This window comes from Myxine glutinosa, chromosome 7 (genome assembly GCF_964187855.1).
Source record: "Myxine glutinosa chromosome 7, kmMyxGlut1.1, whole genome shotgun sequence".
Lineage (NCBI taxonomy): Eukaryota > Metazoa > Chordata > Myxini > Myxiniformes > Myxinidae > Myxine > Myxine glutinosa.
Window position 1 is genome coordinate 53,395,994 of NC_136267.1, and position 13,377 is coordinate 53,409,370.

Consider the following 13,377-nt stretch of genomic DNA (forward strand, 5'->3'; position numbering starts at 1 on the left):
GAAGGTGGAATGGAGCCCTCCCAGGTCTCAAAGTATCCACCTCCACGTGTGTGTGTGTGTGTGTGTGTGTGTGTGTGTGTGTGTGTGTGTGTGTGTGTGTGTGAACTTCTTGCATTGTAGGGCTTCTTGCATAGGGGCTGGTCTTCTTCAAGGGGGATGATTTTGGTACCATTCTCCTGAGTGCTCTGGTGGTTCTCCTTGCTAGTATTTTTGTGTTTGTTATTTTATACTAGCAGAGTACCCACCCTACTTGATCTTGTTCCAATCATGCAACACGTTCTTTTGACACATACCTTTATTGGGGGTGGTGAATAGGCAACTGACAGATGCCTCAATCTCCCCCGAAAAAAAAATAACCCGGGTTACGTGCATGAAGCAAAAACATGCCTACTGCTTAAATTTCAAAACATCTCACTGCACTCGAAAATGTGGGGACAGGAACACTGTGCTATAAAGGATGGGGGATTGGGACTTGTAATACCCTCTCCCACCTGGAGCGGTGGTATATGATACACAATTACATAGAGAATTTGAGCCCCCTCCCCACCCATCCCCAATACCACAGGCAAAGATAGAAACACCCCTGTACACTATTTGGGATCATGCTGATCCTATGTAGCAAATCTGCATGTAATTCGGCCAGAACTGTAGGAGGAATAGTGTGCACGTGTGCGTGAATAGTGCCCCCCACGGCTCATAAAACCAGCGGTGTCCACTGCCAGTATCGCAGCACGTAGATCTCTCAGGTCCCCAGGTGAGCCTTTGTAGACACAAGCAGCTACATAATGAAGAGGCCCATAGGCTGCAAAGCCGAATACATCCGGCATCGATTCATCTCTCCATGAACTGTCCAGCCTCCTTTTTGCCAGCCACGTTGCTTTTATTGTCCACCAATCCATCTCCCCGACGTCTAGGGCGGCAGGCGGTCTGTTGGAGGTGCAATCATTTGGAGGGTGTTGGAAGGTGCCATCTCGACATAGCGTAGGCCTCATGTCTGAGCACCTCATGGCAGCCCACGTCTTTGTCTCAACAAAACTCTCCAGTTCATTCTCATTGCTCCCAGATAAATTATTGTTTCTTCCTTAATTTATCGGTAAAATTGTGAAATCGATTTTCCTCTGGCCACAGTATTGATTTAATCTGGCAGGCTCGAACAGTGGAGCTGGTGAGAAAGACGGCTCATGCTTCGGCGCCATGTAAGCTCAGTGTTTCCTACTGTCGTAAAATAAAAATTGTACAGTTGCATTTATTTGGTTGAAAAACTAATATTTGACGTACTCGGACCAAAAATTTCTCTTCGTTTAAACTCAGAGTTCCAAAAAAAAAAAATTGTTTTTGTCAAGCCTCTTGTCCAAAACGTTTCCTCTGCTTTCACTTTTCCTTTAGAAGAACATTTTAATATTTGTGGGCAGCATTTACCTTTGCTTATTTTGTACCAGTGTTGTTTGCCTCTTGTCCAAAACGTTTCCTCTGCTCTCACTTTTCCTTTAGAACATTTTAATATTTGTGGGCAGCATTTACCTTTGCTTATTTTGTACCAGAATGTTGTTTGACTCTGAATTCTACATTTATGATAAATATGAAGGTTCTCTTGCTGAAAAAAAAAATTGTGAATGTGATGCTTAAGGTTCTTACAACCATCTTTGAGCTGTGTATCCAGGGGGAAGGCGTGCAGTAGTTGTTTGGCCTACAAAAAAAGGAAGTGACGTTCATAAGAGTTGACAAAAAAAAACAAAAAAAAAAAAAACAAAGCGAATCATATTCATCAGTCCACATATATTACGAAATAAATTCCTTATTATTACATACAGCTTTTAAAACGATTTCACTGCAGAAGATCAAGTCAAACTCAGACTTTGATACAAAGTGAGCCAAAAATAATTGAAGTCTGGAAAATAAATTATTGCGGTATTTATAGATTCATCCATTTATATTTATTTATTTATCCATGACATTCATTACTTTATCCTGTCTGAATAATCACATGCTCCATTACACAGCGTTCCTGACTAGCATCAATCCAAAACATTTATTGGGATGTGAATAACCTGGATATTTAGTTCAAACCTAATTGCTCGGAGATACAAGTGCGCTTTCCTGTACACACCTAATTGGCTCGAAGATACAAGTGTGCTTTCCTGTACACACCTAATTGGCTCGAAGATACAAGTGTGCTTTCCTGTGACAGCACAAGTTATTGAAGCAATCGCATGAGAATGAGTGCACAACCCTCACCTTGTGGTTAAAATACTTCTCAAACTTGAGCCTTGCCTGCACCACACAGTCATCCCATGTACAAGGTCGTCGGCCCAGATATTTAATGGCTTGAATACAGCTGTCCTGCACTCGGCCAACTTGTAAGTCCTAGGACAGAGCACATGGCATGAAATGTATGATGTGCGGCTTCACACGGCCGATCATGTGACAGACCTAAAATAGAGATCCTGTCTAAATGAAAAGTGTTTCACCTCTAAGATGCATTCGCCATCTTACCTGCAGCACCTGATGAGGATGCTGCTGCTTCTCCCAAAATGTACTGAATGTAGCTGGTTTATGAGCAAAGGAGCTCTCAAACTAGAGAGAGAAAAAAACACAAGGACATGCGCACGTGCAGACGTACGCATACAATGGCAAGGATAAGAACCACATCGGATATTGCCACAGCGTACAAATCAAACATGGTCACCTGGTTGATGCCTTGCCCTGCTGTTTGATTTTGATGTTTTGTTTGATCCAAGATTTTCAAATTGGTCCCCTAAAATTACCTGCTACACCTTGTGCATGGGATTTTATCGATGGGACACAGTTGTTGCAGGTGGACACAGTTGGAATTACCTTGTCCCTTGCCCACTGTATGGTGTGCTCAATTACTGCTGGGAAGGACTTCAGTGTGCAGAAAGGAATCTCCTCTTCAGGGGGATCTCTCTATTGAGGAACAGAAGCAGCATGTCTGTTATAATACAAGAAGATAAGACCCGTCTCTTCGCTGACGGGAACACCAGTGTTTTTACCGACAGTTTTACGGAGAAAATCAATGAGAAGTCACTTTCACCTTTTAAAAATCGTGCTAATAAATTATATCGAAATATCAGCTGTTTTTTTGTCTGTATCCTTTTCTCACCTGTGTTGCAAATACAGTGACCTGCTTTGTGATGCTTTAAAAGGCGGTGTATAATCAGAAATACTGTTTGATAGGTCGATGTAGTGATGTTATATGAATAAAATGGAAATGTTGAAAAAAAATATTGAATGTAGTCTGAATCTAATCTGAATCTAATCGTTATGAGAAAAGGGATTGAATGAGACTTATCATTACAAGTGAAGAAGAAGATGAAGGAGTGTTTATGTTTTTGTTTTAATGTAAATTGAAACCGGCCAATCTATCCTCACCTTACTCCACTATATCATACTGTTTGCAGATTGCCTATTTCGAAAGCATCTGATTGATAAAAAATAAGTACGGAGTATACATCCCCTACAGGACAATTGTTGAAGTAGCGGACAGCTGGATGAACACGGAGACCGAGCTCCTTTTTTACATTAGATACACATGCAACGAAACAACATGCACTCCCCACCGATAACTTATGACGCCATCGTTCATGCTTCACATTCGATGCGATGGCTGCAACACCTTTGTAAGTGCCCCAACTTGGCTGTAAGATCCTTTTGATCGTTCTTTCTGTTCTATGTTAAATTCCTGAATTTTGCTTGGAGTATACATTATAACACACCATAGTGCATTCATATTTGGCTTGGAGTATACATTATAACACACCATAGTGCATTCATATTTGGCTTGTATTGGACAAGAGCGTCGCTTTTGTTTCCTGAGACTGAGAACGGGTTCATGATGAGGAATAATTAATCACTATCTATCTATAATTCCAGTAATCTCTGTGTGTCTGTGTGTCTGTGTGTTTGTCTGTGACCGCTGTTTCTCGACAACCACGGGTCCGATATACTTTAAACTTGCCAGGTATATTGCTGGGGACCCGAGGATGTGCCTTTTCAAGGTTTCATATTAATCGGACAAGTAGTTACCGAGCTATGGCGATTTCTTTACCAAACTCCGCAAGCCGTTCGCTTTGGACCAAACCATTTCATGTAAATAGAGGGGGGGGATTGTCACCGTACTCGCAAGCCGTTCGCTTTGGACCAAACCATTTCATGTAAATAGAGGGGTACGATTCAACCAATCAGAGAGCAGCGAGCTATCACGTGTGCCGAACGTGGCGAACAGACTCTGCCTCGGACGGCACATTTGAGAGCGTATTCATTTATTTCACGTTGGCAAACTATGTTGGCGTTAAACTATGTTTTAAAACTAATTAAAACTAATTTGCGATTCATCGTAACTGCGATATGCGACCTTCCGGACAGTCAAATGAGGACGTCACTTCCGGACTTACGGATAGTCATAGTGACGCTGAACGTGGCGAGCAGACGCTGCCTCGGACGGCACATTTGAGAGCGTATTCATTTATTTGACGTTGCAATCTGTGTTGATTGTTGTAAGGTACGATCGATTGTAGTACACGTTTATAATAACTCTGCCGATACAGGCCCGATTAACTGCAGCGCCATCCGAGCTGCGGCGTCGGGACGATACATTCATTGTACGGTCACATCACGCACTTACGGGCACGCCCATGGGCCCATGGGCACGCCCATGCATGCATGGGCGAAGACATTTTTTTATTTTTTTTTGGCAAGGAACGGGCACCCACGTACGGGCACGTCCTAGTACTAAGAAAGTTGTTTGAGATAGAGCACTCTTTGAAAGGAAAACAACAACAGGGATGATTGCTTCACCTGGGACAGACTTCGTGAACTGAACATTGCCAGAGATAGAATGTGCAGAGGAGGTCAAAATAAACGAACCTTAAACAGGCTTTGATGTATTTCAATACTAATTGCTCATCACAATCATTCCAAAGAATGTAAGCACCTTGCTCGAGTGATGTCATGTTTAACTCAACTCGACATGCTCTGTTTAACTCGACATACTCTGATCGACGTTCTGATTGCCATCTGCCATACAAATACACGAACTAGATTTGCCCTGTGGAATGCCCGAACATTGAAGTCCGGGGTAAAGCTACAGCGATCTGTGATTGGGTTGTCTCAAATCGCCTCGACATTCTTGCTCTCACCGAGACATTGCTCTCTCTCTGCCAACACCGGGAGAGACAGTCATACTCTTTCAAACATTTCTGCACTCTCAAACAGACACACGCTCAATCTCATCATATCACGTGGAGGAAGACGGTTTTGTGTCTGAAGATTCAACATACTCATCCTCGCCATCTGATCACAGGGCAATCGAGTGTCCCCTCCTCACTGCACGTCCCAATCCCATACGTCACCCTATTACAACCCATAAGCTGAGCGACATCAGTGTTGGCAATTTCCAGCAGGACATATTGACATCTAGACTTCTCGTTGATTCACCGAAAAGTTTAGAACACCTTGTGACCCTTTATAATACTGAGCTCCATAGAATCCTAGACATCCATGCTCTGACATTGAATAAATAAGTCATACTTAGACCTCATGCTCCAAGGTATTCAGATGCCCTTGGAAAGGTAAGCAGGATCGATGGAAACCGAAAGGTTAGCACTTAAGTCAGGTCTTCAGGTTCATAAGGAGATGTACCAAAGTCAAAGTCAATTACTTCATCACTCAAAGGCTGATTATTATTTCCTGGGCGAGATCAACATCTCTGACCAACAGTGTCTTTTTCAAGTGGCAAAGTCTTTGTCTTCACCAGGCCCTGAAATGATTCTTCCCCAAAACGAGTGTCCTCGACGGTTCTCCTTTAGTGACTTCTTCGAACAGAAGATCCGACTTCTATGAGACAAGCTCAATCAGCAAGTAAATGAAAACATGTCAGTTGAAGTTATCGAACACTAAGAAGCATCCATGGAGGATTTCAACACCGTCACGGAAGATGGAAGTTATCAACATCGTTACCTCATCTTGTGAACTTGACCCCTTACCAACGTTGGAAAAATGCACTCGTGTTCTACTTCCTGCCTTTACGAGGATAATCAGCACTGGTCTGCAAACAGGGGAAGTCTTTGTTTAGATGACATGCCGATTAACGCCCGGAGCTGATGGGTGTTGATGTTAATTCCAGACGTTAAATTTAATGTTAATTCTAAGATGGAACTCATTCATTTGTCATCAAAGTTCCCAGCAGTGCCTCATCCACTGACCGTGATGATAGGTGATGTTGACGTGTCTCCCATTGTCCATGCAAGAAACCTTGGTACAGTCATGGATAATAATCAGCTAACTATGAAAGAACAAATTAAGAAGGTTTGCCATTCCGCCATGCAGCGATGAGAAGCATCGGACAGATTTGGAACTATCATACATTGGACAGATTTGGAACTATCATACATTGGACAGATTTGGAACCCAGCCGGTGGGATGCCTGTGACAGCCTGTGTTATGGGCTGCCGCAATCTGACGTCCATCAGTTACAACGTGCACTAAACACTCCTGCTCAAATTATTGAGAAAGTTCCAAGAAGCCAACACATCTCACAAACCCTAAAAAAAAAAACCACTGGCTTTCATTTGGAAATAGAATCGTTTTCAAGATCCTTCCACTCAACTATATAATGCAGAAAAAACAACATGAGCCCGGCCTACGTAATGGACATGATCACCCCTCATGTACCAGCACACACTTTGAGATATACAGCTAAATTCCTTCTCAGTGTTCAAAAACTCATTGCTATGGTGACCGAGCATTTGAAGTAGCGGCTCCAACTCTTTGGAATTCACTCCCTCTTCACATCTATCAAGCAGCCGATCTACAAAATTTAAAAACATTGCTCAAAAACACATCTTTTCAACAAAACTTGATCATAATCTTCATGTTACTGCCTTAGTTTGTTCTAATGAAATAAATGTTGGTTAGTGTGACTATTGTTAATTTAAATTGATTTTATTTGTAAAGCGTGCAGAGGATATTAAATTATCATCATGTGTGATAGAATTCGAGCATTATTATTATTATTGATCCCCGTCTTTTAAAAGATGTGTATGGTGCTCTCTAGACTGAATTGTTCCAGGTAGGAAAGAATACTTTCTTTTAACTTTCCCCTGCTGTAGCCTCACCTGACTGTTGTAGGATTCAGTAAGATGGGGTATCACCACTTCGACATGACCCTTTGTTCCCAGCGTACCCGAGTCTAGTAGAGGACTCTGATTTGCCACACAGCGGCTGCACAGACAGATTAACGACATCTCCCTTCATCAATGAACAAAGAAAAATGTCCAAACAACCACTAAGGACCAAACCAACCTGGTAAGTAATCACAGATGCCATGTTTGCAAAATGGTGAGATGTGCAATCAAAGTAACATTGGTTATTATTTCAGATGGTTTTCAGTGTTCCAATGTAAAAGTGCCTATATAACATAATACTGTATATAATATACTGTATATACATATGCATGTACAGTATATATATATATATATATATATATATATATATATATATATATATATATATATATAAATTTATTTATTTTAAATAAAGAAAGACACTTCCAATCAGAAAGTAAAAACTCGATCTACTCAGCAAATTTGAGCAAATAAGCAAGAGCATACCCAATCGCAGGCAAATATATTATAGTTATAAACATACAAACAAATATAATATTATATATATATATATATATATATATATATGTGAAGAATCAGCTCTTCGTTTGCAAAAGAAGTCCACAATAGCCTGGAATGGCGCAGCTTTATTAAAGAACCAACTTATACGGATCCGGAGGAGACCGACGTCTACAGCAATCTACAGCAAGAACATGCCAAGTCAAGCCTTCCTGAAAACACATTGATTCCCAGTCCATTTATATAGGGACACGTTTTATCAGGAAATCTCCGAGGGAACAAAGCGACTGGCGAGAGTCCCTCCCACCGTTATCATTCGGGGGAGTCAGCCTTTCCTTTATCATTTGGACCAATTGTTTTTCTGGGCTCCGAGAAAACAGAACTGTAACTCACAAAGAGAAGAGTGTATGCTTAGCCAAACAAACCCATATATTTTATGGGTTTGTGTACATGAGTAATCCAAAGCATGTTTATACAGAGTCATGCGTTGCTGAGATTAAAACAAAATATATATAGTTAACGATAGGTTCATGTCATTCTACTTGCATTACGCAAAAACAAGCGCATGTGGGCGTGGTTTTACGACCAGCCTCGAAAAAAGCACACGTATACAGTTTGTTCAGCATGACCTCATTTTAAGCCTTTCCTCATCAAAAACTAAAACGAAGCAAAAACCCTTTATTTACTTTATGAAATAGCATTTTTAGACATCATATAAATCATAACACATTAGCACCCAACGTCTATAACTGAACTTTAGGCAATAACAAATCTACTACTTGACATTCCTTCCTCTTGTCTCGTCGAGACAAAGTATCTTAAGAGACAACGTGCCACATCGGGTTTTATTGAAAAATAATTGTGTAATGCGGGTATTGAAAAAATAATTGTGTAATGCGGGTATCTCCCAAGGGCATATCGTGCGCCCAAAGCGCCTCGCCCGTGCATTTGGCGAACGTGTCGTGTGGTGCGTGCTCGGAGCCTGAGGGCTCAAAACATGAAAGTTCATTAACGTTTCGGATCCACAACGAAGACGTCTGGTCCAGATGAGGTTCTGCTCCGCCAGAGGGTGCATCACTTCCCCTGCGGAACTGGCTCCCCCCACCCTTTGCAGACGCAGTCCTTGCAGATCTTCGAAGTTAATCAACGGTCATGCCCATGAGGTCCCTCACGTGTTGCTGTTCTGGGGAATACAAAATGTCGTCAGTATCTTGTGTCTCAATTTCCTGGTCAGGGTACAGAGCGTAAAAATCCGAATCCGAATCACTTGAAGCAAAGAGATCCGCAACATGTGGATCAAAGAGATCCGAAACATTTGGATCAAAGAGATCCGAAACATTTGAAGAAAAGAGAGGGACTTCCTTTATGTCAAAGTCTCCCATGGGCGCCTGGTCGGCTTGCGGGTCTAGGACATCCGCGTCGGGTCCCTCAACCGCCAGACCCAGTGTCGCAATCAGATCCATAGTTGGGTCGGAAGGGGGCGTGCAGCTGTCCGCTTGTAATACATAAGCAGCGTTAGCCAGTACACGCAAGGGGTTTATAGCACAAGTATCACAGTCATCACATACACCGTTACAGGCAGCAGCCAGTTCCCACATGGGATCCACACAAGTATCACAGTTGCCACAAAATTCAATGCAATTTTCTGGAGCGCCGGTCGCAACTGCCTTGTTGAAGGACCCGTTCAGGTCGACGGCCTCTGTGGTCAGAGCCATAGTTGTTGTCGGTGGCTTTTTCACTTTCCATCCTGTAAAATACTTTCTCATACAGAGGAGGACTAGAGATTTCATTAGTGCCCCCCAAATTACTACCCCGATTATCACAGCCAGTGCGGTCAATAACCACTTCACTATGGTGCCCGTCCATCCCTGGAACCAGTCAGTGAGCCAGCTAAATGTATAAGAATTTTCGCGCGCGATCCGATCGATCCAATAGTATGTCATGAGCCGTAGCGGTGTCGTTTGCCACCTTTTCTGGGGTCAAAGCCAATTTATCCATCCAGAAACTATCCATGACTGTGCCCGCTCCTGGGAAGAAGAAACCAAACACCTTTTCCCCTAGGCTCCCGTGTAGTTTAGTGGTTCCATCTTCGTTCATGACTGACCTCTTATAACGCCTGTCCAAGGACTTTGGGTCTAGCTCATCCAGTATCTCAACGTCAGGAAGGACTGAACCCAGATAACATGTGCCCCCCCAATTATTTGGTAAATAGGGGTAAGCCTTGTCGCCGCATATAAACATTGTCCCATGGGGTGGGACCAGGTGGGTGGATAAGCACTGGAGTCCCTTTACCACCCCATTAATCCTACTAACCCCCCTAGAGAATGTTATAGCCGTTATGTTGTGGTTGCGTTTATCTTGCAGTACTATTCGTAATGTAATCCCCGAGCTCCCTTGTCCCAGCTTCCCGGGGAGAGTGTAGGCGCATTCTGATTCTCCCATACGCAAGTGGCCGGAACCCTGGAGGCAGACCCTCCCTTTCTGTGGTTTGACCCAGACGGGGGCAGGCCTCTCGGCCACATGGGCAATCATTGACGGGCGATAATTAAATTGTCGATTGCAACTCTTGCCGTTGTCAACCCCTTCTCTTTCCAGCGTGGTGACTAAACATGGGGAATCGATAGGTTGTGAGCAGAGGTCATTGAGGGACAGAGGTAGCACTATCATGTGTATTCCTGTGGTGCCTGCTTGGGGAAAGCGCATGCACGACCAGCGGTGTGTCCTATTTTGAATTGTTGCCACCTCCCTGGCCACTTTCCAATATGTGTTTTCCCCCCTCTTTGGGGCCTTATCCTGGGGTTGCGGTGTGAGTATGTATTCGATGCATGGTATGTAGTTCCTTTCGCCACCGGCCGCGCCAGGGGTCCAGACGCTGCACCGGACCTGCATGGTCATGTCTTTCCCTAGGCGTGTGCGTGTTTGTAGCTTAAAATCAGGGGTTCCCCATTTGTATCCTGGTTGGGCCAAGGTCTTAATGCTAGCTTGCCCGTCTTCCCGGAACTCTCGTTGCTTTTGTAGTACCATGCCAACGCGTCCAGGCCCTGCCGACAGTGCTAGCCAATTTATGTTCACCCAATTTGTGTGCAGGGCTTTCTGTTCGAAACATGGTAGTGATACTCTTTGTCCCCATGTTACGGTGAGGTGTCGGGTTTCGTTTTCGCATCTATTGGAATCGGAGTTTCCCCTAGCTGCTGTCGCTATCAATAGTATTGTACCTATGATTAGGCCCATCCTTACTGTGGTTTCTGTGGTGTAGTGTCTGGTGCTTGTATGGCCAACTTACAGTGCGTGGCGTGGATCCACGAAGTCTTGCCCTCGCAAAAGACTGCCGTTGGTGTAGTCAGCAACACCTGGACTGGTCCCTTCCACCTTGGTTCCAAGGCGTTCTTGCAGGTGAAGTGCTCCACGAACACCTGGTCTTTTTCCTCTGGTGGAACACCTGGTCCACAAGTCTCCTGGGAGCGCCTGGTCTACAGGTCTCCAATTTCCTAATCCACTTTTTTCCCAGTGGATCCAATTTTATTCAATATTCAATTTTTAAATTCAATCCCATTTAATCCAGTCCAATTCAAATTAAATTCCATCCTTCTCTCAGCATCCCATTACCTGTTTCCAACATCAATAAAAATAAAATTATAAAATTAATAAAAAATCAATCATCTCAACTCTCAAATCGAATCAAAAAATAAAAATAAACGAAAATTACTTCAGCGAGAGTTTCAACTAGAATTAACACAAACAAACCACCATTAACCTCCATTAACACAAACAAACCACCATTAACCTCCATTAACCTCCCCCTATTATTTATTTATTTTCACGAATAAACAAATAATAGAAATAACCTGGTCTACTTCCAATTTCAATTCTGGTCAGTTCTGGTGTCTGGTCACACACAATGTTTTCCTCACCCACTGTGATTCGCTCACAATAGATTCTCACTGTTATGTCTGAAATTAAGCTACCCTACTGGGTATTCGTGAAGGGGGTCCATCTTTCCCAACCCCTTCCTTCACACCAGCCACTTCACGTTGTCCACCATACTCACTGAATTGTCATCAATTCTGAAATTCGTCTCATGAAAACCCATTCAAGAGTCCGGTGTGACAGACAGCCAAACACATAGACACGCCGAAGACCCCAGGGTACCCATCAAACTAGCTTGTCCCCAGATCAACAACACAGCGAAACATGTAATTTTACTAAAATAATCACTTACTCATAACTAGCTGGATAACTAGCATAACTAGCTCAACACCTGGAACTCATAACTAATACTCATACCACTAATTACTCATAATAACTCATAATTACTTCTGTAATTACTCATGCCAATACTTACTCAAAATAATGTAATATCCCAATCTTCACCCCTTATGCAAATCGAAGCACCCCGGACAACCCACAACCAATATCAACCACTGTAGCCGCCTTCCCCTCCAGGCAGCCACACACAGCAACAAACATCTCCATCCACGTCACACAAGACAACAGCCAACGAGTGTGTCCACCACACAGAAACCTTTGGCAATGCAACAACCGAACTCCCAGACAACCAACAACAAAACCCAATCCATCTCCATGGCTCATCAAGCAGTTCCAACTTAATCCAGCTTCACATACCGATTTCCCCAAAAACTCGTGAAACTTCACCCCCATTTTAGAAAAACCCTGGACTAAACCCTGACACCCTAAATAACTTCAGACCCATCTCCAATCTACCCTTTCTGTCAAAAGTTTTGGAACGTGCTGTGGCCACTCAACTCAAATATCACCACTCTGCCAATAACCTGTATGAAACATCCCAATCCGGATTCTGCTCCAGCCACAGTACTGAAACTGCTCTCCTCAAAATCACCAGCGACCTTTTCTCTCCTCTGATGCCGGCAACCTCAACATTTTCATCCTCCTCACCTCAACGCCTCCTTTGACATCATCAATCACACCATCCTCCTCACCCTGTTTAGACCAGCTTGTGCCTATTAAACCCAAATCAGTTCACCCCCAAGCCTACAAGGACCACCTACAGCACTGCAAAGATGTCCTCTACTCCACCTACTACCCTCAAATTATCCACTCTGGCTCCGGAATCCCAAAAGCACTCTTCTCTACAATAAACAAACTAAATAAACAAACTTTACAACGTGAACAAACTCCTCAGCTCCCTGGATACCACCTTTTCTCCACACACCTGTTGGTGCACACCTGTGCACTCACACCTGGTGCCACCTGCACCCTCCTTCCTTCCTGGACCATTCATCCAAAGCAAAATTGACAGCATCTACAACAGCTTAATCACCACAATTCACTCCCCCTTAAGGTGTCCCCCAAGGTTCAGTTCTTGGCCCCCTCCTCTTCGTCCTGTACCTATCCCCCCTTGGTCACTTAATCCGTCATGCACCATAGCCAATGCACCATGGTCTCCAATTCCACTGCTTCACCGATGACATCCAGCTTTTTCATCTCCACCAAATCGTGCTCCACCACCACCCACTCTATCCTGACAAACTGCCTAACTGAAATAAAATTCTAGCTTCAGATCAGCTTCCTCGAACTTAACTACGCTAAATCTGAATTAATCTTCATTCCCCCCAACATCGATGGTTTCCCAGTATCCACATCCGGAATCTTGGCATCATCATTGACCAAAACCCTCTCCTTTGAAAAATACACTAAACAGATCATAAAGACCTTAAACCTTAATCATAAAAACTGAAAAATGCTTCGCCATGGAATA

At 43.4% G+C, this 13,377-nt stretch overlaps 1 protein-coding gene across 6 annotated transcripts in view; it reads right to left on the reverse strand.

Moving 5' to 3' along the window:
* UBA6 (ubiquitin like modifier activating enzyme 6) overlaps window positions 1–13,377 on the reverse strand; it is a 134,609-nt gene that overhangs the window by 26,785 nt on the left and 94,447 nt on the right. For all 6 annotated transcript variants that reach the window (XM_078781707.1, XM_078781703.1, XM_078781709.1 and 3 more), the window contains exons 20-24: window positions 7,134–7,239; window positions 2,836–2,925; window positions 2,494–2,574; window positions 2,236–2,364; window positions 1,636–1,687 (exon numbers count right to left, since the gene is read on the reverse strand). In XM_078781707.1, coding sequence (XP_078637833.1) covers window positions 1,636–1,687; window positions 2,236–2,364; window positions 2,494–2,574; window positions 2,836–2,925; window positions 7,134–7,239 — 458 coding nt within the window. The remainder of the gene's footprint in view (window positions 1–1,635; window positions 1,688–2,235; window positions 2,365–2,493; window positions 2,575–2,835; window positions 2,926–7,133; window positions 7,240–13,377) is intronic.